The sequence below is a fragment of the Rattus norvegicus genome, chromosome 19 (assembly GCF_021556685.1).
Source record: "Rattus norvegicus strain SHRSP/BbbUtx chromosome 19, alternate assembly SHRSP_T2T, whole genome shotgun sequence".
Classification (NCBI taxonomy): Eukaryota; Metazoa; Chordata; class Mammalia; order Rodentia; family Muridae; genus Rattus; species Rattus norvegicus.
The window spans coordinates 24,683,446-24,707,272 of NC_141552.1; the positions used below are offsets into that span (position 1 = coordinate 24,683,446).

General features: G+C 42.5%; 2 protein-coding genes across 11 annotated transcripts in view; one reads left to right on the forward strand and one right to left on the reverse strand.

Annotated features, from left to right (window-relative positions):
• The window catches only part of LOC147999213 (disks large homolog 5-like), a 100,283-nt gene that overhangs the window by 10,521 nt on the left and 65,935 nt on the right, over window positions 1–23,827 (forward strand). The gene's annotated exons all lie outside the window — the stretch shown is intronic.
• On the reverse strand, window positions 1,695–22,036 carry LOC147999214 (disks large homolog 5-like). Of its 10 annotated transcripts, none has more exons than XM_087596391.1 (8): window positions 21,750–21,966; window positions 21,179–21,246; window positions 20,458–20,524; window positions 6,276–6,337; window positions 5,056–5,215; window positions 3,710–3,853; window positions 2,915–3,077; window positions 1,701–2,200 (listed from the first exon to the last, which is right to left on the reverse strand). In XM_087596391.1, exons 5-8 carry the CDS (start codon window positions 5,064–5,066, stop codon window positions 2,171–2,173), a joined length of 348 nt encoding a protein of 115 aa, XP_087452517.1. In that variant the 5' UTR covers window positions 5,067–5,215; window positions 6,276–6,337; window positions 20,458–20,524; window positions 21,179–21,246; window positions 21,750–21,966; the 3' UTR covers window positions 1,701–2,170. The 10 variants fall into 10 exon arrangements, with proteins under 10 accessions (XP_087452516.1, XP_087452517.1, XP_087452513.1 ...); XM_087596388.1 differs by having other exon boundaries at window positions 1,702–2,200; window positions 6,276–6,381; window positions 21,750–21,896; XM_087596393.1 differs by having other exon boundaries at window positions 1,702–2,200; window positions 20,458–20,542; window positions 21,750–21,896.

Genomic DNA, 23,827 nt, shown 5'->3' on the forward strand with positions numbered 1-23,827 from the left:
CCTGTGTCCTTTGCCTTTATTTTGCAGTCCATGGGGCACCTGGAAATGTCCCCAAACCAGGCTGTACACAGGGCCTGTCCCGTGACTCTCACTTGCGCTCAGAGCCTGCCTGATAGTCATAGGTCTGACAGAGCCCTGACACCTGCAGAGACCACTATAAGGGACCCTGCAATCCCCACACTGCCCATCAGTGTCTATAATGTCCCTATACGACACTGAGACGGTCTAAGCTCCTTCCAATCTTTATGCTGCATCAGAATCTGACCATTGCTACTTTTGCTCCTCTCATACCCACACTAGAAGCCCTGTACCCACACTAGTCCCAGCTGGCCTGTTGCCTACTGACATCTCATGGACTCTGCCCCAATATTCCCTCTTTGCCTGGGTCCCTTCAACTGTGTCCAGTTCTGGCTGCTTCCCTGCCTCCCCACTTCCATTTTCCAAATGGCCAAATTGACACATGGGTTTCTGGGTCTCCCACTCCTCGGATGCTGGGAACAGGTTCCTTCTTTGCTGTTTGAATGGTTGTCCTAACACTGGAGGACCTTGCTTCAAGTAGTGGCAGTCAAACCTGGTGCTGATCGTGTCAGATCTGTCCAGGCTGTCTGTGTGACTGTGGAATACGCCTCTGTTTTGGCTGAGTGTTATTTACCTCCCTCATGGCCATGTGATAACCAGACCATGAGCATGTTCATTGTTTGGAAAGAAGGGTGTGGAGGACATATGCTCCTCATCCTAGCATTAGTGGAAAAAAGACATAGGTAGATGATGCATTCTAGACCATCCTGGGCTATAGAAACTCTGCCTCGAAGAATGCAGGTGGAGCAGGGCTGGGGTTCAGTTGGTTGCCTAGCAGCCTACCACATTGAGCAGGCACTGCTCAACCACCTGTACATACACATCTCCTGAGATCTCTCTCCTAAATGGGAGGTGATCGTGTCCACCTAGTACAGCACATGCCCTGGAAGGACAAAAGCTACCTACAGGAGCTGTGGTGATGACTCCCAGGTTAGAGCATCTGCTGCTCTCTCAGAAGAGCCACATGGTCCCTAACAATCATCTACAATGGGGAATGCTATTCCCTCTTTTGGATCATGAGGGAAATGCACTCAGGAGTGGCCCAGACATACATTTGAAAAAAAAAAAAAGATCCATTGAGTTAAATGATAAAAATAAATATAATCAGCAACAATAAAAAACACAGCATATGAATGATCAAGTGAAACAGCACCTATAAAAACCTATTTCCCAAAATGACGTTGATGGTCATTATCTTTGTGGTTTAATACTAATGCTGTATTGTAAGAAAAACTGAGGCACATGGTTCTCCATTAGGATTATTCTATATTCCTTTGTGAAAGTTGTCATTTTTTTCTGCAGCTCTACAGGCATGAGTGTGTGTTACTCAATATCTGGTGCACACAGTCAATAAGGAATGTGTGTTGTAGACTGATATAGACTAGGATGAGCAGAACACATGACAGCATGGATACAGTATGTCAGTGATTACATCATAAAGTGTGTGTCCATAAAAAATTCACATTATCCACACAAAAGACACTATCACCCTGTGTACACCTTGGTGGCTTTGAATTCCCTATTTACCCATGCTGCCTGGACCATGCAAAGATCCATATCTAGCTGTCAGTTCTAAGTCTACAGGAGGGGAAAGGACCCTTGAATAAGATGGTCTTAAGAGTCAAGAGTTACAAATCAATTTTTATTCATAAGGAATACAATTTACAAAAAACAGGCATAAAATGAACAACTAAAATGGTATAAAAAATGAAAAACAGTAACAAGAATATATAAGTATGAAATAACAAAAAGAAAACTTCAATGAAAATCATAACCAAAAACATTTCTTAACAGCATTTTCTTAATGAACATTTAGAAACACAGTTGTAGTGCTGTTTCTCCTCTAGGACAAGACGTCAAGGCAGTCCCCTCAGATGTCTCTCAAATGGTGTTGTCCGTATGAGAAAGGAGAAGGACCTCAACCAGACAGTCTGGCATACGGATACATAAATTTAGGGTCTCTATACATTGAGGAAATTATCTGAGAAGAAGAATATTCCCCCAAAAAGTCTTTGACTGTGAGGATTGTCGTCACAGGGAACTCCTGAGGAAGAAACTCACTCTTCAGGGGGCTGTCTTCCTGGGATCCGTCCTATGCCATGTCTCCTGCAGTTCCTGAGACCTGGGAGGAGAAGGCAGCTATTAAGACACTGATTTGGTGGGGACATGCATACCAGCTGTCAAGTTGCTGCCTTCTGTCCCCTCAGCTGCATTGGACAGACAGCACTGATCTTTTCACTGAAATCATTGCTGATATCTCTGCAGGCTGGGAACATCACCAGCAACCCTCACAGTACTGTGGGAGAACAAGCTGCTCCTCAGACTCTACCAGTGCAAACCAAGAATGGGGAAATGGGGAGAGACCTAATTGGGGTGCAGGAAGAAAGGAGAAGGCCACATGATACCCAGATCAAAGCCAATGACCAGGACTCATTTGCAATTTGCACTTGGTTCTTATCCCTACAAGGTGCTTCCAACCATAACATGACCCCTGTATGACCTTTGTCACACGACCAAGAACTCGTTCAAAACTCTTCATAGCATCCAATCTGTGATAGGGAGATGCAGTCATATGATATGTTATTCCTCTGTCACCATTTCTGGACTGCAGTTTCAAAAAGGGCAGAGAAGTATAATTGCCAATAACTCAGTTTCTGAAGAGTGGTTAACATCCCAGAATACTTGTGCATACACAGAGCAATGAATAACTCTATCACATGAGGTGGGTGACTGATTGGGTGTGGGGAGATTAGAAAGATGATAGGGGAAGCAAAGATGTATCCAATAGGCAAATGGTATCAGACATTGTTAATCTGACTCAGCTGCTTGTTCCTACCACATTTTGCTGGGTCTGGAGGTTGCTGGCCTTCTCCTGTTCATCTTCATCATTCGGGTTCAACTCAAACAAATATCGCTGTAACTCCTTGCTCTCCTGCTTCAATGTGACCAACTTCTTCTTCATACATGCCTGGTCCATCAGGAGCCGGCTGTGCAGGTTGCTGGAAACACACTCTGCATAGTAAGATCCTGAAGCCTCTTCCTCCCATTCCAACTGCCAAATCCCTCAAAGTCCACCAGGACCCAGATACCCATAAAGACTTCATAGAATACATCTCCATACATGTAAGGCTGCTGCACAAACAGCAAATGGCCAATCCAGGGAAGAATAAATTGTTTCTGTGACCCAAGCACCAATAAGAGTCCATGTCTGTCCAAAAGAACAAGGGATCTACAACTACCCATGAGAGCCCAATGCATCGGGACAGCATCAATTAGTAGGCAGCAAATAACCACAAGAGGACAGTATGACCAAGGGAGGTCATGCAAACCATGTGGTCCACACATTGAGCTTTGTTAAACCTGGTAAGACCCCAGAGCCGCAGGTTGGCCTAATAACACTCTGATGCCTGAATCAGTGTAGTTCTATCCAGAGCCTTGTAAAGATGCATAGACACTGTGGTGAGAAGTCACAGTGTCTTAAAGAACTGAAACTGAGTCCAAAAGACCCACAGCACAGTGATATTTAAACAGCAGAAGACATGGACCCAGAGCTGCAGGCTCTCCAGTCCAGAACAAAGAGAGGCAGCAATGGATATTCCACAAGTGATGGGCCCTTCTGACCAGTACTTACCGATAGAAGTTAATCTCCTTCTTCAGCTCCTGAAATTTCTCACGATGTTCAATGTTCTTTGTGTCTAAGTTGTGCAGTAATGACATGACCTCTTTCTCCTTTATCTTCAAGTTTTCATAAAATGGATTTGGCCTGAAGTAGGGGCTGGCCCCAGGAAGATAGAACCCAATGAACATCGAGGTTTAGGATTATATGAACTCAGGCTGTGTCCTGTACTACCCCAGTCCTGGAAGGACACTTTCTGAATTCTACATATTTGAATTCTTCAGCTTCAGAAACTTGGAATTGTGTGCCCAGGACAACAGAAGCTAAGCACCCAGATAAAGGGTTCCCTGGCTCACTTTTTTCAATCAGGAGGGCTGGATCTGCATTCAAACCTGTTATGCTGTCAAGAGCCTAGGCCACAGAGCTTACCAAACCATACACACACACACACACACACACACACACACACACACACACACACACACACATCCAGAAACCTCTGATTTCATTTTTCCTGTTTTGACAAGTGGAATGCTACAAGCCGAATAACTAATATTCTAGAGGCAGACAGTACACATAATTCTGGAGATGAGACCAGATATTGCCACAAACTTATAATCTGCTCAAGGCATACAAATGTATAGACAAATGTGACCACACAGGCAAAGAACTGTACTGTTGAAAGTGGGGCTTCCAAAATAAAGTACTTACACCTCCATGAAACTATTATACAGGTATATCCTGAGGTCAAAAAACAGACCCCTAAATTCCAAGGGTGGAGGGACACAGAAACATATAAAAGTTGTGCATATGCATGCAGACCTGTGCACACACAGACACACAAACTGGGACACACCCACAAGAAAAGAAAATTAAACAGACTCAGAGAATGAGAAAGAGAGACAAATATGGAAAGAGCACAATGAGAATCATTAGAAATGTATGCACCATTACTGTCTCAGTGTTTAAGGCACACAGACAAGAAGGAACAGGCCAGAGCCTCAGGCCTTCTAGTTAAGCATGGAGATGAACAATGTGGGACCTGTTACCTAAGGGTGCTGCCATGAGATGATAGCGTTCAGTCACATTCCTAGCAAGTACAAACACTGTCCACAAACTCACAGCACCTAGAACCTTGCAAAGCTGCCACTTGTCAAGGGCTTTCCAATTGTACACTGGGAACTCATGCTCCAGTGACTTTATCCCTGAATTCTTCACTCAGATCACAAGTTCAGATTTTCAACAGGCAGAATCAGAGAGTCCATGTCCAAACTCACTCCTCAGTAAGGGTCAGGTTCTGAATCTCCTCTCTATGGGAGATGAGGTTTAGAACAAGGTCCTTTGTTTGGAGCAATGCATACCTCTTGTTCATGGATCCACCTGTCACATAAAGGAGGCGATCTGTCAGCTCATTTCTCTCCTTGGTAGTTAGCTCCAGTTCTCTATTCAGCCTCTCCTCTTCCTCGTTGTCCTGCACCTTGTTTAGGATATTTTCAGGGGATGACGTCTGTCTGCAGGCCTCTGTAGGTAGAAGAACACAAGTGAACCCGCATGGGGTGAATGCATAGAGCATACACAGACCACAGTGAGGTCTAAACAGGAGAACATGCTTGGAAGCCAGTGTCACTGCAAGAAGTTTGGTCTGTGTAAGAAGCATCCTAAGTGGATCACAGTTCCCCCACTACTATATAGAGACCAAGAGATGTAAGCAGCCAGGTGTTCCCTATGCCCGCCCACACAGGCTTACAAGTACCAGAGAGATGCCTTCTCCAGGATTATTATCAGGTACGCAGGCTACAACCTGGTTTCAGGACCCTCACCCCTCTGGTTTCAGAAGTCAGATCATCAATTCAGCATCCACAATGACTTGATTGATCAGGGAAACTCAGATATCCTACACTGTTACTCTATTCCAATAACTTTGCATTAAAAAGTCATGTAGGGGGAGGACATGGTCAACAGACTTATTAATTCCCCCTACTGAAATGACAAATGCCCCAGAAGTGCCAATAGGTTACAGGCTCTTTCTCTACCTGCTCCATATAGTTTGGCTACTGTAGAAAAATATCTGCCACACAGAACCTCTAATATATGAAGGTAAGATTGGCCCCGTCAGCCAGAGGTAGTCAGAGGAGTTCTAAGAATATAAGGTCATGGCCAGGAGCACAGTTCTCTCCCTCTTACTACTGTCAGATAGTCACTGAATTGAAAGAAGCAATGAAAGTGAAGTACATTGATGCCCTGTTTAATTCAGAAAAGTTATACCCTCCATGACTCCTGGTGGTGTTATAATATCAATTTAACATACCGAATGCACTGTAAAAGTAAAGACTAGAAGTTCACCCAATAATAGCATAGGCATTGCCATATCCTCCATGTGGTTATGGAGAAACTAATGATGTGAAAACCTTGACTTTCAGGAATTGTGATAATCATGGAATTCAATATCTGTGGAGATGTTCCAGTGGTTGTGGCCCATTGCTATAAAGGCCAGCTGAAGGCCCCCACACTCACCCCTGAGAGGAAGATCAACATACACTGCCCAGAACTTACTCCACATTCCCCATGTGTCCATCATTACCTTTAGGTTTCGTTTGCTTCACTCTAGACTCTTCTCTATCAACATCAACTCTCCCAAAGCACCTACAAAGACGGGAAAACATGTCTGTGGATATATCCTTTGGACACTAAGAGAAAAAGTAGGGAATTGGTTGTCACAACGATACTGGTGACATCACAGGGATTCCAAGGTCTCTCTAGGAGACAATAGAATGTCCACGAAGGGACGGCTGATGTCATGGATAACAGACTTTGCCTCCCTGCTAATGTTCTCCCTGTACTGAGCAAAAGCTGATGGACCCTTTTCAGGGGACTTCCCTGTGTCATAGCCACTGAGCACCACATGCTTCCAAAGCCAAATTTGGCTCTAGGCTTGATTGGAAAAACCTAAGTCATTGCTATGTATCTAAATGAGTGCTTCCTCCCCAATCCCTGCACAGAAGTGTTTCATCCTACCTCAAATTCTCCTCAGTCAGCAATATTACCCATTAAAGATTACTGAGAAATCACACCAGTTCCTATAAGTAGCCAAAGAGTTCTCCTGTCTCATCATGTGCAGGTGCATGAAATCACACCCAGAAATAGCCTATAGGATAGGTGGCAATGTGGGTGTGTGTTATAGGTACAACCTGAAGCTTTGTGCTTAACATTTGACAGTTGCCACCAGATTCTTTAGGAGAAAGAATTGCATTCATTATGGTCCTGGCAACAATGTGGTGATCTGTTAGCAGAGGAAACTGAAATATTGGATCCACCAGTGAATGCACCCTCAGACTGAGTGTGGGGCTCTCCTCTTTGCACTTAAGTTACCAAAGCAGGATTGCTTACAGGCCTCTCTAAGCTATAACGTGTGATTTCATCTGAAAAATAAAATAGTCAGCAGATGTGGGGGGGGGGGGATGCAGCCAAAGGAGCAGGAGAAGCCTAGAGACATAACTCAGTGGACAGAGTAAGAAACAAGCATCTTCACTCCTGTTTCATGGATCACCCCACAAAACACAAAAGCATGTATCGTACTAAAAAAAAAAGCCAGTTATTTTATTGAATGCATACACTAATACTGTTTACAGTATTAGTAGCAAAGCTCTAATTTTGGGGGCAGATCCATGACTTGAACTATCTTCCTGACAACATATAAATCAATCAATCAATCAATCAATAAATAAATAAATAAATAAGAAAAAAAAACCACAAAAATAAAAAACACAAAAAGCACAAGCCTCTCATGTGAAGTTACAGAAGAGTGATCCAGTGGTCACTTCTGACCAGGCCATTTTAGCTATGACAGTGCATAGTGACCCTTAATTTGATGGGTCCTATATTAAGCTTTGTGCAATATTGTCATTTTAACAAACCTCATCCAGAACATACATAACGACACAGGATATGATTGCCATGTCCTTGCTGTGTATCAAGTTATTTTTCTGTGTCCTGATTGTCAGGCATATTACACCACCAATCTGAGATGGCTGGTAGACTTGGAAGAAAGTGGATATGAAAGATCCCCGTTTGATATCAGTACAGCCATTTCTTAAGCATGAGAATCTTTTAAGCTTGCCCTCGCTTAGCCCCTAGACGTTAGACAATAGACCAGAAAGTACAGAAAGCACATTCCCACCCACTCTCTAGGAAGCTGCCCGACCATAAGAACAGAGGGTATAGAACATATTTACTGCAGGGCAATTACAAGACAGGAAACATCTCTGGGAAGCTGACTGATCACTATAGAAGTGAGATGTCCTTGGTACTGAATGCAGCTGTGCTATAGGCTGACATCGCTATAGCCTTGTCCTGGGAACCCCAGAACAGAAACACCTGCCAAGACAGATATCCTTGGTCCTTGTCCTGGGAACCCCAGGATAAGAAAACATATATCAAGTCAGACATCCTTCCTACTGAAATAGCTACATTGATGTGGTTACGGCCTTATCCCAGGACGAGAAACATCTGCCTAGTTATCCTTGGCACTGAAATAGCTGAGCTAATGAAACTGTGTGATCATAAATGACTGTTTAAGCTGTACATTTCTGTTGTTTGAGGCTCCTCACATCCCTCCTCGTGAGGACCGTGTCGAGCCGCAGTGCATTGGTATCCCAAAGTAAACCTCTTGTTTTTACATCAAGACTGAGTCCTGTGTGTTCATGGGGTGGTGATTGTCCTCAGGACTGGAGCGAGAGTCTCCTCTGTCTGAGGGTCTTTCAGATAAAGCTATAGTTGTGGGTTACACACCTCAATTCTCATTGGCTAATGCTGTCCTCACAGTCCTTGGAGGCCCCTTTGTAAGACTACCTGTTGGAAAGTAGAAGCAGCTTTATTTGAGCTCAAAGTGAACCTGACGAGCAACGTAGAGAACAAGATGGGGTAATTGAGAACCTGTCTAAAACCAGCACAGAAACCCACCCTTCATTCAAAGCATCATCTACCAATTCTTGAATTTTTACCATTCTCTGCCAACCAGTCTTTCATTCAGGAAAGGTAGAAAAAAAGTGGAAATGATCTTTTTATTCTAAGGACCTTGATCTGTCTTTCCTTAGGTCCACGTTAAGAACAAATGAAATGGGTATCACCATCTGAACAACTTAGTATCACCTACTCAGCATTTCTAGCCTAATACTGTGCCTATGGCAATCTCAAGCTTCCCTGAGTGTTGCTGCCCCAGCAAGAAGAATGAAGAACTGAGGTCAAACCCCACTTAACCTTTCAAGGGGTTAGAAGAAAGCCATCAGAGATACTGCACTTCTTTGTCCTTAGATTAAATCAAGATGATACAACGTGAATCTATTGGGATATTCAACCATACATCTTCCTCACAACCCCACCTATCTGAGTTCATTGCTTGGCAGAATTCATGCCCCACCATCCTAGATATTTCTTGATTCATTGCTGCCAAGGGCCAGGTTTCCTGAATTTTGTTTTTTGTAGAATTGGGTGTAGTCAATCATAGTTGCCCTCTGTAAGAAATGACAAATATCTATAATAACTGACCACACTGGACTTGTGTATACAAGTACAGTGGTGGAAAATTCAGCATAACTGAGGAGTGGGAAATCACCACTGTGTCCTGGCCTTTCTCTGCCCATATCACAGCTCACAGGCGGCTGGGGCAAACCTTGAGTTCCTCTGTAGAAACAGAGTGATGTTGAATGGACACTGAGCAGGCAGAGCAACACAGCTGAGGCAACTCAATTCCAGCAACAAATGCATTATGTGTTTCCCATCTTAACACCTCCTTTTGAGGACTTGTCCCCACACCTAGCTTAAACACAGCAATTTTCATACATGCCTGCCTGCTATTTCATATTGTTGCTGTAATACGCCTCCACATCATAGATTTCAAAAAAGAAAGAAAATAAACCTGACAGTGAGAAGGGTGATGCTTGTCAACATCTAGTGTGTTGGGGGCCCAGGTATGGTCACAAATAACCAGGACACAGGGGATGCAAAGCAAAGGCAGATGCAACTGCATGCAGCTGCAAGTTTATTAACCCTTATATAGGCATGAATATGGATTACCTCACTTTCCCTTTTGGCAAGATATAATAAGATCGTTATTCCCATGATATCAGGAACTACTGAGGCAAGACTAGGCAAAGAAGTGAGACTAAGCAAAGGCTTCTCCTTAAAATATCTGTATAGCAAGTCACCCCTCTTGCTAGTATCACAATCTACTTGTCATACCCCAGAGACCATGAGAGCTGCTTCCACAAAAAACGGACACAGTACAGCATAGTGTAAGGTAAAGTGAGAAAAACATTTTCTTCTCAAGGGCAGCGTTCCAGCCCCTGCTTGCATCTCTCAGCCGTCTTTCCTTGATCCTGTCTGGGAAGTGTATCTCAATGATTCCTCAATTTCTCTCTTTGTCCTTTTGTTTTAAAAGTAACACTTTCTATAACATAGCTAATTGTCCTTGAAGGGGTTTAATCATGCAAAAAGAAAGCAATATAATATATAATGTATGCAACCTTTAATGAGTGTATCTATTTTCTTAGGGGTATTATTCAGATACCTTCCCAGATCTGGATTTAACTTTGATAATTGTTATCTGTCTACAAAATCAACAATATCGAATGAATATTCCAGTTTTCTGGCGTAAAGTCCTCGGGAGTAAGAACTAATGATTTTGGAATTTGCTCGGTGTCTATTCTTATGTCCCTCATTTCATTTCTGATTTTTAATTCATGTATTGTCTCTCTTGTGCATTGTTAGTTTGAGGAAGGGGTTGTCTCTCTTGTGGATCTTCTCAAAAAAAAAAAAGAGGAAGAAAAGAAAAAGACAGCTCTTGCTTTCCTTGACTTTGTATTTTTCTCTTTGTTTCTAAAGGCTTGATTTCAACCCTGAGTTTACTCCTTTCATCAGATCCTACCAGACTCTCTATGGGATGAGGCTTTGCCTCACTTGGTAACAGCAGCATGGAAAAAATGAAGCTTCTGCTGATCTCTGTTGTGGTGTTGCACATCACAATCTCACCGAAAACCATGCATAGCCTGGTTTTAGGCTCTATTAAAGCAGCCCACTATTTCAGTGTTACCTGCAAGGTGCCATGGAACGGTAGTAACATAATTCTGCATGCACATCGACAGGTTTCTCCACGGTCTTCTGGGTCATTTGATAATAATTTATAGTGAGTTCATGGATGAACACACACACACACAAACACACACACACACACTTTACTTACATGGTGCATATTCTTTGCACACCAAAAATAAAGTGAGAATTACTGAAAATGCAGCAATAGTGCAATCGATGGAGGGAGCTGTGGGGAAGCTGGGGCTTAGAGTTACTTAAAAGACTGGATGCAGATTCTCCTTCTATTGGAGGAGAAACTTGATAGACAATGTGGTTCTTTATTTTCTTTCTCTAGAGCACACAGGACTAGGGTGGCAGCTAGGGCTTTGAGCATGTTTGGCAAGTACTGTAGCACTGAATTAAATCCTAGGGCTGGAACCCTATTAATCATCTACAACAATTACAGGGCAGGCTGGATGACGACACTCAGCTGACAATGTGGACATCTCAAGACAGTCACTGGACAATGGCTGACACACTTGTCTGAAGACTGGAAATGTTTCTCGATCTTGGAGAGGAAAGAAGGACCCTCCAACTACACTGTCCTCTAAGAAAGTTTATTCAGGTGAGGGATGACAGGGACTGTTTTGTCTCACGTCACACATGTCAGTAGAAAATATCCTAGGTATTGGATGCTGCTGTTAGCATTAACAGAACAAAGCACATAGTGTTGGGAAGGATAATAAATTATGAGTAGGATTAGAAAACCCCAAGCCTCTTCCAGGTTCTAGGAGAGCAAAAAAAAAAAAAAAATACCACGAAATACGGCATTAATGTGATAGTTTGGTTAAATCTAGTTACTAGTTTCTATTGTGATACCTATTGTCAGTGCCTGCGCCGACAGTGTGTGAATATCAGGTGTAGGTTTGTGGGGTTGAAAGAAAACACGTACACGGGTCACCCCTTTTTAGCGAGTGCCACCAAGGCTTTACTGAGATCTCCTTATATACCAGAGGCAAAAGCCATGGAAAAACAACAAGGCAGGTGAAAATCCCCAACCAGGAAATTAGGACAAGTCTGTGTGGTGAAAGTTCCAGCCCAATCAGGGGCATAAACAGCTTCTTAAAAACAAGAAGCAGGAAAGCTCAGTGGGGAGGAAGGGTGCCATGGAAAATCCCAGCCCCAAATCAGGGGCTAAGAGCAGCTGTCAAAGGTGTAAACAATTTCTTGCTATAGCAGGCTGAAAGGCTCAGCGAGGGGGGAGGGAAACACCAAGGTAGGGCCCAACAGGAGCCTTCAATGGTGGCTCTAATGTTTCACTTTCCTCTGCCAACTGGCCTCCACACTGTTTCTAGCACCATAATGATTTCAAGTCTTCCTCCTAAGGAATTTTGTGGCAACCGTTGAATGCTAAGCACAAGGCTTCATGAGTGTTCCCCTAACACACACCCATGTTGCAACCTTCCATGCAGGCTATTTCTTGATGTGATTTCAAGCACCTGTACATAATAAGACAGGAGAACATTTTGAGTGCATATTCAAACTGGTATTATTTCTCAGGAATTTTTAATGGCTAATATTGGTGAAGAAGGATAATTTGAGTTAGGATGAGACATTTTTGGGCAGGATTTGGAAGGAAACATTCATTTAGATGCATAGGAATTACTAAGGTTTTTATAATCAAGCCTAGAGGAAAATTTGGCTTTGGAAGCAGGAGGTGTTCAGTGGCTCTGCCCCGGGAAAGTCTCCTGGAAAGGGCACCTCAGCTTATGCTCAGTACAGGGAGAACATTAGCAGGGAGGCAAAGTCCTCTCCCCATGACATCTGCTGTCCCTTCTTGGACATTCTATTGTCTCCTAGAGAGTTCTGGCATCCTCTGCTATGTCACCAATGTTGTAGTGACAACCAGTGCCCTAGTTTCTCTCAGTCCGAGTCTGGCAGATACATCCTAAGACATGTTTTCCAGTCTTAGAAGTGTTTTGGGAGGGGCGAATGTCAATTGTGGAGAGACTAGGGTGAAGGAGTCTGACCTTTCGTCTCAAGGAAATGATGGACAAAGAAAGTGGTTCTGGGAATGTGGAGTAAGTTCTGGGCAGTGTCTTTTGAGCTTTCTGTGGAGGTGGGGTGGGGGGAGGGATGGTGGGCGTCCTGCAAGCTTAAGCTGACCTTTCTAGCAATTGGCCACAACAACTGGAGCATCTGCAAAGGAATTGAATTTCAATGAATATCACAATTCCTGAAAGTCATGGATTTCAGAACATTAATTTTCCTATCCCCAAAGAAAGGATATGGTAAGGCCAATGCTACTATTCTGTGAACTTCTGGCCTTTACTTTTAAAGTGGATTGGTGGCTTGTTTTTTGTTTGTTTATTTATTTATTTAGTGGGTAATATTATTTATTGCCAAAGTCAAACATCTGGGTTACATCCTGGGACCCACATGACAGAAGGAGAGAAATGGCTCCTGAAAGTTGTTTGGTCATGTACTGCACACACACACACACACACACACACACACACACACACACACACACACTCACACACACACACAGACACTCACACTCATACACACACAAACTTTTACGCAATAGTAATTTTTCTTAGAGTCTGATATAATTGGTTCTAATACAAAGACAGCCTGAGTGTAGTTACTATATGATTAAATAGTACTCATGCTCTCAGGAACAGAGTTTAAAGTTTATAGGTACCTAATAAACTTGCATTGGGACATATAAAGAACATTTAAATGTTCAGCAGAAATACAAAGAACAACTAATTTAATTTGTTAAAAGTGAAAGCTTATACAATTCTGAAGGTTTTTATGCTGGTTTTATTATACATGTAACTATGAAAAGAAAACATACATACTTGATCAATGAAATGAGGAAGAGTGATTTAATGAACAGAAAAATGGATGGTACTTCAAAATTTCCATGATTACATATTATCTATTTAATTCCCTCCACAACAGCAAGAAACGGACATTATTATTTATGCGACATTACAGATACATAAACCGAGAAAATATTGTTTGGCCTGATTTTCTGAGCTTCCTTAAAGGTTTAGTTAATTGACAGAACTGTCCTTTAAAATTAGGGTCCATATTCTTCTGTTTTAAATGTGTGACACTTTTCTCTTTTTTTCTCCATCTTTATTAAATTGGGTATTTCTTATTTATATTTCAATTGTTATTACCTTTCTGGGTTTCCAGGCAAACATCCCCCTTACCCCTCCCCCTCCCCTTCTCTATTGGTGTCCCCTCCCCATCCTCCTCCCATTACCACCCTCCCCCCAACAATCCCTTTCACTGGGGGTTCAGTCTTGGCAGGACCAAGGGCTTCCCTTTTATTTCTAGTGGGTGCTGCTCTCCCTGCTCCGTGGGAAGTGGATGGGGGAAGGCCCGGGCCTGAGCTGAGTTGGAACTGGGGTAGAAAGGCATAGGGCCTCCTAGGTGAGAATGCCAAACCACCACTGCTGCTGCAGCCACCATGGAGAAGCCCTTGTTCCTGCTGCAGGGAGGAGAGTCTGGTGCCCACAAGATGGCTGAAGGGGAGCTGAGAGTGGACAGCTTCATCACCCGCCTGCTGGAGGTATGAGGATATCGTCCGGGAAAAATTGTGCAGATGACTGAAGCAGAAGTCCAAGGGCTGTGTATCACGTCTCGTGAAATCTTTCTTAGCCAGCCAACAGCTGTGAACACAGGTTTCTTTTGGAGAGCAGGCCTGTGCAGGCCCAGAACCCAGGTGGGACAGTTCAAGCTACCCTTTTTCCATGGCCAATCTCAGATCATATTCAGAAAGTATTTCTTGGGCTAAAGAGATGGCTTAGTGGTTAAGAGCACTGACTGCTCTTCCAGAGGTCCTGAGTTCAAATCCCAGCAACCACATGATGGCTCACAACCATCACTAATGAGATCTGATGCCCTCTTCTGGTGTGTCTAAAGACAGTCACGGTGTACTTGTATATAATAAATAAATAAATAAATAAATAAATCTTAAAAAAAAAGAGTATTTCTTCCAGGTGATGGATTTCCAATTTATGGAATTGAACTAACTTACTCATGGTGGAAGTGACACAGAGAGTTAAAGTACAGAAGGAATAATCCAGAATGTCCACCAACAGTTGCTGTCACACCAGGACTTTTAAAAGCTCAGCTGCTAGAGAAGCAATGTAGTCTTTGGTTATTCTCAAGCTTAGGTCTTCTAGTCATTATAAGCTGACCATGACACAAAAAGAGTCATCTATATCAAAATAGAGAATAGTAACTAGATTCACACCACACTATCACATCACTACTGTATTTGAGGTTCTCAGTTAATATCTAAGAACCTGGAAGAGGCCTGGGTCTTGCTACACATACTCATAATTTATGTCCCCATTGTCAACTGAGATTCTTCATGCAGCCTGGGGTCAAGGAGGTCATCCCACAAAGCACAAAACACCCATCTCAGATAAACATGTATGGTTTATTGAATCCAAAACATCCATGAATTTCAGGACACAATTAAATGTTGAAACCTAAGGATAATAGATAGAGAAGAGAATTAAGATTTCTAGTTCATAGATCCAGTAAACACCTTCAACAAATCATAGCAGCAAACTTCCATAAGGTAAAGAAAGAAAAGGCCATAAAGGTACAACAAGCCTACAGAACATCAAACTAATTGTACCAGAAAAATTCCTCCATTCACATAATAATTAAAACGCTAAATGCACAGATCAAGAAAGAACATTAAAAGGGGTAAGGTATAAATATCTAGTAACAAATAAATTCAGATGTATCTGAATTACACCAGACTTCTCAACAGAGATTCTAAAAGTCAGAAAATCTTGGGCAGATGTACTGCAGACACAGGCTCCTATATCCAGCATAATCCTCAATCACCATAAAAGGAGGAACCAGGATATTTCATGACAAAACCAAATTTAAACAATTCTTTTCTGTAAGAAAGCACAACAGAGGCTAACAGGACGAAAACTCCAAGACAATAAACTGAACTATACCCAAGAAAAACCAAGAAATTAATCTTCTCTCAATAATTTAAAAAAAGAGAAGCACACAAACATAATTTCACCTATAACCAGAAAAAGAAGAGAATGCAGCAATCATTGGCTTTAATATCTGACCAGATCTTCTTTCCCTAATCCCCAAGCTCCCAGGGGCCAAACTGCCAGCCAAAGTGTATGCAAGGATGCTCTATGGTTCAAGGTGAGGCCTGTAGCCCCACCAAAGGCAGATCCTAGAGGTGTGAGGTGGGAATGGATATGTGTGGGTGGGGGAGCACTGTCACATAGGCAAAGCTGAGCAGAAATGGGATGTAAATTTGATGAGGGGAGTGTGGAAAGCAGGACAATAGTTGAAATGTAAATAAATAAAATAACCGATTAATAAAAAATAGCCAAAAATAAAATAACAAGTAAAAAGGTAAATGAAAATTAAACCAAACCAACCAACCAAACAAACAAAAATCCCTGAAGTGGATTGGCCTAATTCTGCTTGTATTTTAATGCTAGTTTGTGGAACTCAGGACTGGTTAACCCCAAATAACTGACCCTGTTCCCAGTTAACTGTGATTATAAAGAAGCCAACAGCCAACAGCTGCACAGCAGAGAGATAGGGGAGGTGAGCTTTGAGGGCTTTGCTAGAGAGGATCATGAGGACGGAAGAAGGAAGAAGAAGCTGCCATAGAATAAAGGAAGAACGTGTGTGATGGAGAGGAGAGAGGAAGAGGACAGCAGCCATGGTTAAGGGAGAGGAGAGCCTGGTCCTGAGGGCTGTCCAAGTGCAACAAAGAGCAGCCAAGATGCTACACAGTCAGTAAGAGTTGAGCGTTATTGTTTGGAAAATAGATCTCGTACCATGGAGGGCAGGCAGCTGCACAGCTACTGTGCTTACTAATGCACACTAAAATAAATTTAACAAAATATGTATAACCAGTAAGACAGCTCTGTAGAGGATCCTAAAAGGAATACTTTAGTTTGAAGGGAAGGACAAAATACCAGAGAACACAGGGATAAATTAATAAAACTAGGAAAGTTAATCAAAGAAGACTGTGAAAACCACAAAAATTAACAAAATGACAAAATTTAATGCATAGGTTTAAATAATAATTACATATCACTAAACTCAATATCTAGGGTGGTGGGGCATGAATTCTGCCATGGTCTGAACTCAGAAAGGTGGGGTTGGGAGAAACATGTCTGGTTAAATAGTCCACCCACATTGTGTCAATGTGATTTAATCTAAGGACAAAGAAGTGGAGCATCTCTCATGGCTTTCTTCTAACCCCTTGAAAGGATCACTGGGGTGTGGCCTCAGTACTTCATACTTCTTGCTGGGTCAGCGAAACTCAGGGAAGCTTGAGATTGTCACAGCACAGTGTTAGGCTAGATATACTGAGTAGATGATACTAAGTTGTTCAGATGGTGATACCCATTTGCATGTGTTCTTAATGTGGACCTAAGGAAAGAGAGATCAAGGTCCTTAGAATAGAAGGAACATTCCCAGTCCTTTTCTACCATTCCAGACTGAAAGGCTGGTAGGGAGAAAGTGGTAAATAATAAAGAATTAATAGATGATGCTTTGAATGAAGGGTTGGTTTTTGTGCTGGTTTTAGACAGGGTCTCACGTATCCCATGTTGCCCTCTCCCTGGCTGGCCCGGTTCACTTTGAAGTCAGTGCTTCCATTTCCAATAGACAGTCTTACAAGAGGGGCCTCCGAGGTCTCTAGGACAGCATTAGCCATTGACTGTTGAGGTGTGCAACCCACATCTATAGTTTTAGCCACTTTGTTCCATGTCTACCAGCTATTTCAGATTGTTGCTGTTCTATGCCTGACAATCAAGGACACAGAAAAATAACCTGATAGAGAGCAAGGACATGGTGATCACATCCTTGCCTCTGCTGTATGTTCTGGATGAGGTTTGTTAAAATTCCAATATTCCAAAAAGCTTTATATAGGGCCCGTCACATTAAGGGTCACTATGCACTGTTTCATCTAAAATGGCCTAATCAGAACTGACCGCCAGACAACACTTCCTGCGAAGTTCCTATGAGAAGCTTAAGTTTTTTGTGTTTTTTCTTCTTCCTTCCTTCCTTCCTTCCTTCCTTCCTTCCTTCCTTCCTTCCTTTCTTTCTTTCCTTCTTTCTTTCTTTCTTTCTTTCCTTCTTTCTTTCTCTCTCTCTCTCTTTCTTTCTTTCTTTCTTTCTTTCTTTCTTTCTTTCTTTCTTTCTTTCTTTCTTTCTTTCTTTGCTTTATAGGTTTAGAGGAATGTATTTTGGGCCACGGACCTGCCCCTAGTATCTTAGCTATGGATGTGATCAATCAGTGTTAGTGTATGCATTCAATAAAATGTCCATTTTTGACTAAGGTAGATGCTTCTCTGTTTTGTGGGGTGACCCATTTTCAATGTGTAGTGAGTTGGGGCCCTGGGTATGGTCACATACCCCCAGGACACAGGGGGTGCAGAGCAAAGGCATAAGAAACTGCATGCAGTTGCGAGCTTTATTAATCCTTATTAAGCTAAGAATATGCATTACTACAATTTTCATTGTGTCAAGATACCATAAGATCATTATTCCCAGGATACCAGGAACAATGAGGGAAGATTAAACAAAGAAAGACGAATAAATGAAAGCTTCTTCTAAAAATATTCATATAACAAATAACCTCTCTTATTATAATCAAAATATACTCACCATTACCAAGAGAGCGTTAGAACCACTTCCATAGAAACGGGACACAGCAGAACATATTTTAAGGCCAAGTGAGAAAAACATTTTCTTCTCCAGGGCGGCATTCCAGCCCCTACTTGAATCTGTCACCAGGCCTTTCTTGACCCTGCCTGGGAGCTGCATCTCTATGTCTTAACAATTCCTTCTTTTTTCTTTTGTTTTAAAGTAACACTTTACATAACATAGCTAAAGGTCCTTGTAGGGGTTTAGTCATGTAAAAATAAAGCAACATAATACATAATGTACATAAGATTATGGCAAAACTAGCTCCTCTCATGCTATGGAAAATCCTTTGAAGCCAAGCCTTGGGATCTAATCCTGTCAATTGATCAGCCAATAATTTCGCTATTTCCATAGGAGTAGTATCTTCCAGCTGTTTACCAGAAGACATTCAAACATCATATTTCAAGGCATTAATTACTTTTGAAGCACTTTCATTACCCTCTAAATAGGCTTGAATTAACTTCCAATCATGTTCTGTGTCATTATCCATATATTTACTAACAGTCAAGTAGTAGGATTTCATCAGGATAAGCAATATAAGCCCGATAACTGGCATTGTTCGCAGCAGAAGAAACCATGAGTAAAACACACATTGCTATGAATAAGTGCTCAGCAGTAAAGGACTTTCCTGAAGGAGACAAAATTATTCCTTTCAGTGCTTAATCGCTTCACCTGACCCCACATAGGTAATAGGGTTGTCACTGCACGGATCCTTATCCATTGTTGTTTGTGGACACTAAGAGAAGCCAGGGCCTCAGTAATGGAGGACACCTCCTCATCTCCTGAGAACATCCATCAGGAGAAAATGTAGCTGGTTTAACTGGATTCCTTTGAGGGTAGGGAGCAGTTCTTATTATTCTGTGCTTGGATCCATCTCCCGGGTAACCAGAATAGTCTCCCATCCTGTAATGAGACAAAAACCCTCTCCCCTATATACAATGATGTCCCTTCCTGCCATTCAGCATCCCGGGCAATTTTTATCCATACTGTCTGTTCCATGCCTTCTTGGGGGAAGTTCAACAAAGTGTCTATCGGCTTTTGATATAACTTCACCTTGTGGTAAATTAAGAAAATTAATAACGTATAATGCTTGTGCCAATATAGCCCTGGGACTGGTCTGCAAACTCCATTCAGGTTGCATAAGGCCATCTCTTTTCCCCCTTTTTAATTTTATAATTTGTCATTTCAGGGTATGGTGAATTCTTTCAACAAAAGCTTGTCCTTGTTTATTGTGTTCTGTACCAGTAATATGTACAATATGATATCGTTGACAAAATTGTTTATATTGATAAGAAATATATGTTGGTCCATTATCAATTTTAATTTTAGAAGGCAGTCCCATAACAGCAAAAGTTTCCAATAGATGCTGTATAACATGAGCAGTGCGTACTCCTGGCAATGGTGTAGCCCACACAAATTTTGAAAAATTATCTATGCTTACATGTATATGTGAAAGGCGACCAAACTCAGAAATATGGGTTATATCGATCTGACACGATGTATTAATATGCATCCTTCTGGGATTAATTTGAGATGGAACACATTTTATACGTGAAGACTAACACATAGGACAATTAGCAATAATTTGTTTGGCTTAAGAATAGGGAAGCTTATATTTAATATGTAAATATCCTGTATTGGCATGATTATGACTGTGTTCTTCTGGGGTAGCAAATGCCACTAATTGATCTACCATATGATTGCCAAGTGTTAAAGATTCTGGAAATTTTGAATGTGATCTAGTATGTGTAATGAATATTCTAGAGTTTCATAATAACAATAGTCCTTTAATATGTGAGAATAACATTTAATATCGGCTTAGATGTAGAAACAACAGCAGTCGCAATATTCTGTACTACTCCTACAACATAAGCGGACTCAGCTATAATATTTTTACATCATGAGTAAAATCCTGGAATACATTAATTACCGCTAATAATTCATTTTGTTGTACTGACCCAAAAGAAGATTCTTGTTCCCAAAATTAATCTTTGGTCCAATAAGCCATCTTGGTGTTAGAGCCATCTGTAAACACAGTAAAGGCTGATGGTAATGGATCAACAAAATTAGTGTATTTATCAAATTTTTTTTTGTTTTTTAAAGCAATCCCACAATTTACTATAGGGAGGATGAAATTCAATATTTCCAGTGTAAGAAATCATGGCTAATTGAAAAACCTCAGACATCTGCATTAAATATTCCACTTTATCTTTGCTAAATGGGAAAACAATAGCAGCACAATCATATCCCCACAGAGTAACAGATCTTTGTATGCCTTGCTGAATACTTAAAGAAATTTGTTCCTCATAATTTGTTAATGTATGGTTAAAGTTTTATTTAATATAAACCCATTCTAAAGGCAACTCATCCTGACTGAAAGTGCCGGTAGGATATTCAAGAGTATTTAAACATATAATTTAATAACTCTATCTGGATCAATACATGCCAAATATGCATCTTTCCATTTTCAGAAAAGATACCCTTGCATGCCTTCATATAAGCATTAATATCCCCAGCCTCCTTTATAGGTAATAATGCTCTCCTGTACTCTTCATTAGCATTTTCAAAAGCAAGCATTTGCAGCAGTTGTCCTCCAGCTTCCTCTCCTACCATTGTTCTTTCCAATGTTAATTTTAATATACATAAAAACTTAATACATGGTTCATAGAAAGCTACTACCTTTTTCAACCAACCAGTATCATCCTTTATAATAAGTCGGTTGGGCCACACCTTGAATCGATGCTGGCCTAATTATAGGAAAAGAAAAAGCAGGTGAATTTGTCATCATCATCCTGTGAATCTAAAGGTCAACATGCTATCCTCGGGAAAAGACTTAGAAAAACCTGCTTCAGGCAGTGGTGCAGAGTGCAAAACTTTTACTTTCGTTTTGTCTTAATGAAGCTCTAGCTTCTTGTTCTGTATTCGTTATTACCCTGTCTGCATTCATGGCCTTGAACACAGTAAAAATTACAGCCCAAAGAGACCAGAAATTGGAATCTTTTTGCCCTGCCTAACAGCCTTTTTCACCTTAACTTTCACTTTGACCCAGATATCAGAATCCCTGGAACCCTCGTCAGGGAACCATGGAGTTTACTCTTGCTGTCTCTAAACACTTTTTAAACCAGACTGATAGACATGAATTCCCTGCACTCTTAAAGATGCTTAAGCATAGCGAGATGAAGAGAAGATTTATCTTGTCCCATTTCCTTGTAATAAAATGTACTTACCTTATCTGACTGTCCAGACTTACCTTCAGGGACCCTGTTCCAGTGCCATAGGTCGACGTCTAGGGTGTTGGGAGCCCTGTGTCCGGTCGCATTCCTTTCTGTGTTTCCCGATGCTCAGTGGCCATGCCACTCCAGCATGCTTTGAAATGAACCAGTCCGCAACCACCACCACCACCACCACCACCACCACCACTACCACCACCACCACCAGCAGCAGCACCACCACCAATTTGGTTTTGTAAATAAAGTTTTATTGACATCGCCATACTCAGCATTTACATCCTGTTCAGTGCTGCTTCTGGCTGCAGCTGCAGGGCTTAGGAGCCACAGAGCCCTTTAGACTCCCAGAGCTGAGAGCATTGACCTTTTGCCTTGTTTGTGAAAGAGGTGACTGACCCCTGTGCTCGAGGTGGCCTTTCCGTGCCCCTTAACCCATAGCATAGGTCTCTGTGCCATCCTCTCCCTTTGCTGTGGTGTGCACTTCCTGGTACATTTCCGTTAGCTCTTGACATTTCCAGAGCATTGGGTCTTGCAAATTGAATTTGCATGGCACCAGGAATAGACCTGATAGTAGGGTGTGGGACACTCCCTATGGGGACCCTGCCCAGGGGCATAAGCTTACTTTTCCAGTCAACTCCCTGAACAGTGAGCCTTTGTGGGACAAGGTACTTCACGACATGACTTGACCTCTCTGCAGTGCACCCAATCCCTGCTTGGCTCAGATGTCCCCCAGAGAGGTTGTGTGAGTGTCCCCAGTAGAGGCAGCACTCTGTGTGGTGGCATTGACATGGCATCCAGGAAAGTCAAAACCAGAGAGGCATGTCGGGCAGTTGGAAGCAGATGTCTGCGTCCTTGGGGAGAAGGATGGACTAGACACTCCTGCAGGGGGTGAGCTGAGAAGCACTTCCTTGGCTTTTTCACAACCATACATCCTGCATGCCATGCTGTGTACCCATGCTGAGCTGAAGCCCCAGGCTTTGAGTCTCCCACAGCTGCTGTGTCCTAGGGCCAGAGTAGGATTAAGCAGACTTCAGCAGGAGAAAGGTGAAAACCCTGGTTGCAGGGTGGGGATGGCACAGTCATAACACACCTGCGCATGAGGCCCCTGACTTAGAGCCGTATAGCAGCTGTGACAAGCCAGCTCTGGTGACACTCATCTGCAATCTCAGCCCATGGGGGGTAGAGGCAGTAGGATCAGTTGTTTAATTATCCTTTGCTACACGGCAGGTTCGAGGCCAGCCTGGGCAACTTTGTCTATGAAAATAAGACAAAATGAGGTCTTGACTCTGAGCATCACAGTCTGTACCTGGCACAGTTGCCCCACCCAGGTAAGAAACCCCTCTGTCCAGAGGCCATAACTGCAGGAGACCCCTGGCCAAGTGTCTATACAGCGCCCTGTTTGACTGGACTGTGCTGAGGACCAACCACGCTCTCCTCAACAGGAAGGACATGGGAGAGGCTGTTTCTGTGAGATTCCGGGCCCTGAGACAGCCAAGAATAAACCCTGTCCTTGGGAAAAGCCATGGAGACTGGGAACCCACGGGATCTCTGCAAACACCAGGGCTGGCAGAGGACTCTGATCCTCTACAGCAGCTGCTCTCAATCTGTGGGTTCTACATCAGCGCTCCTGCACACCAGACATTTACATTACAGTTCCTCACAGTAACAAAGTTACACTCATGAAGTAGCTCTCCAATAAGTTTATGTTGGGATGACAACGACATGAGGAACTGAAATAAAGAGTCACAGTGTTAGGAAGGGTAAGAACCGCCATTATATAGGAACCCAGGCATCTGCACTCGTTGCTGGAAGTGTGATAGGCTAGACTTCACCCTCAACGATGCCAGCATGTGGGCACCAAGCCTAGGTTCCACCCCAATGCTTACTGGATATGTGCAGGCCTGGTTCCATCAAGAAGTAATAAAGGAACCCTTGGCAAAAAAACACTGGGTACCAAACTGGTCAGGAAAACACACCCCCTCTGCTGCAACTCCTCTCAGGACGGCTAGTCTTTCCAGGAGACCCCGGCTATAACCACACCTTGTCTCCCAGTGCTTGCCCATTGGTGTCTTGGCCATATTCAGATTTGAGGACTTTGAAC

Excerpts from the sequence above, each read along its gene's own strand:
- LOC147999214 (XM_087596387.1), bottom strand. The coding sequence starts at position 6,357 with ATGTTTTCCCGTCTTTGTAGGTGCTTTGGGAGAGTTGATGTTGATAGA. Across the intron at positions 5,216-6,275 it reads GAAGCAAACGAAACCTAAAG|AGGCCTGCAGACAGACGTCA; the intron begins GTAATGATGGAC and ends TTCTACCTACAG. Across the intron at positions 2,201-2,914 it reads TCCAGACCCAGCAAAATGTG|GTCTCAGGAACTGCAGGAGA; the intron begins GTAGGAACAAGC and ends TTCTCCTCCCAG.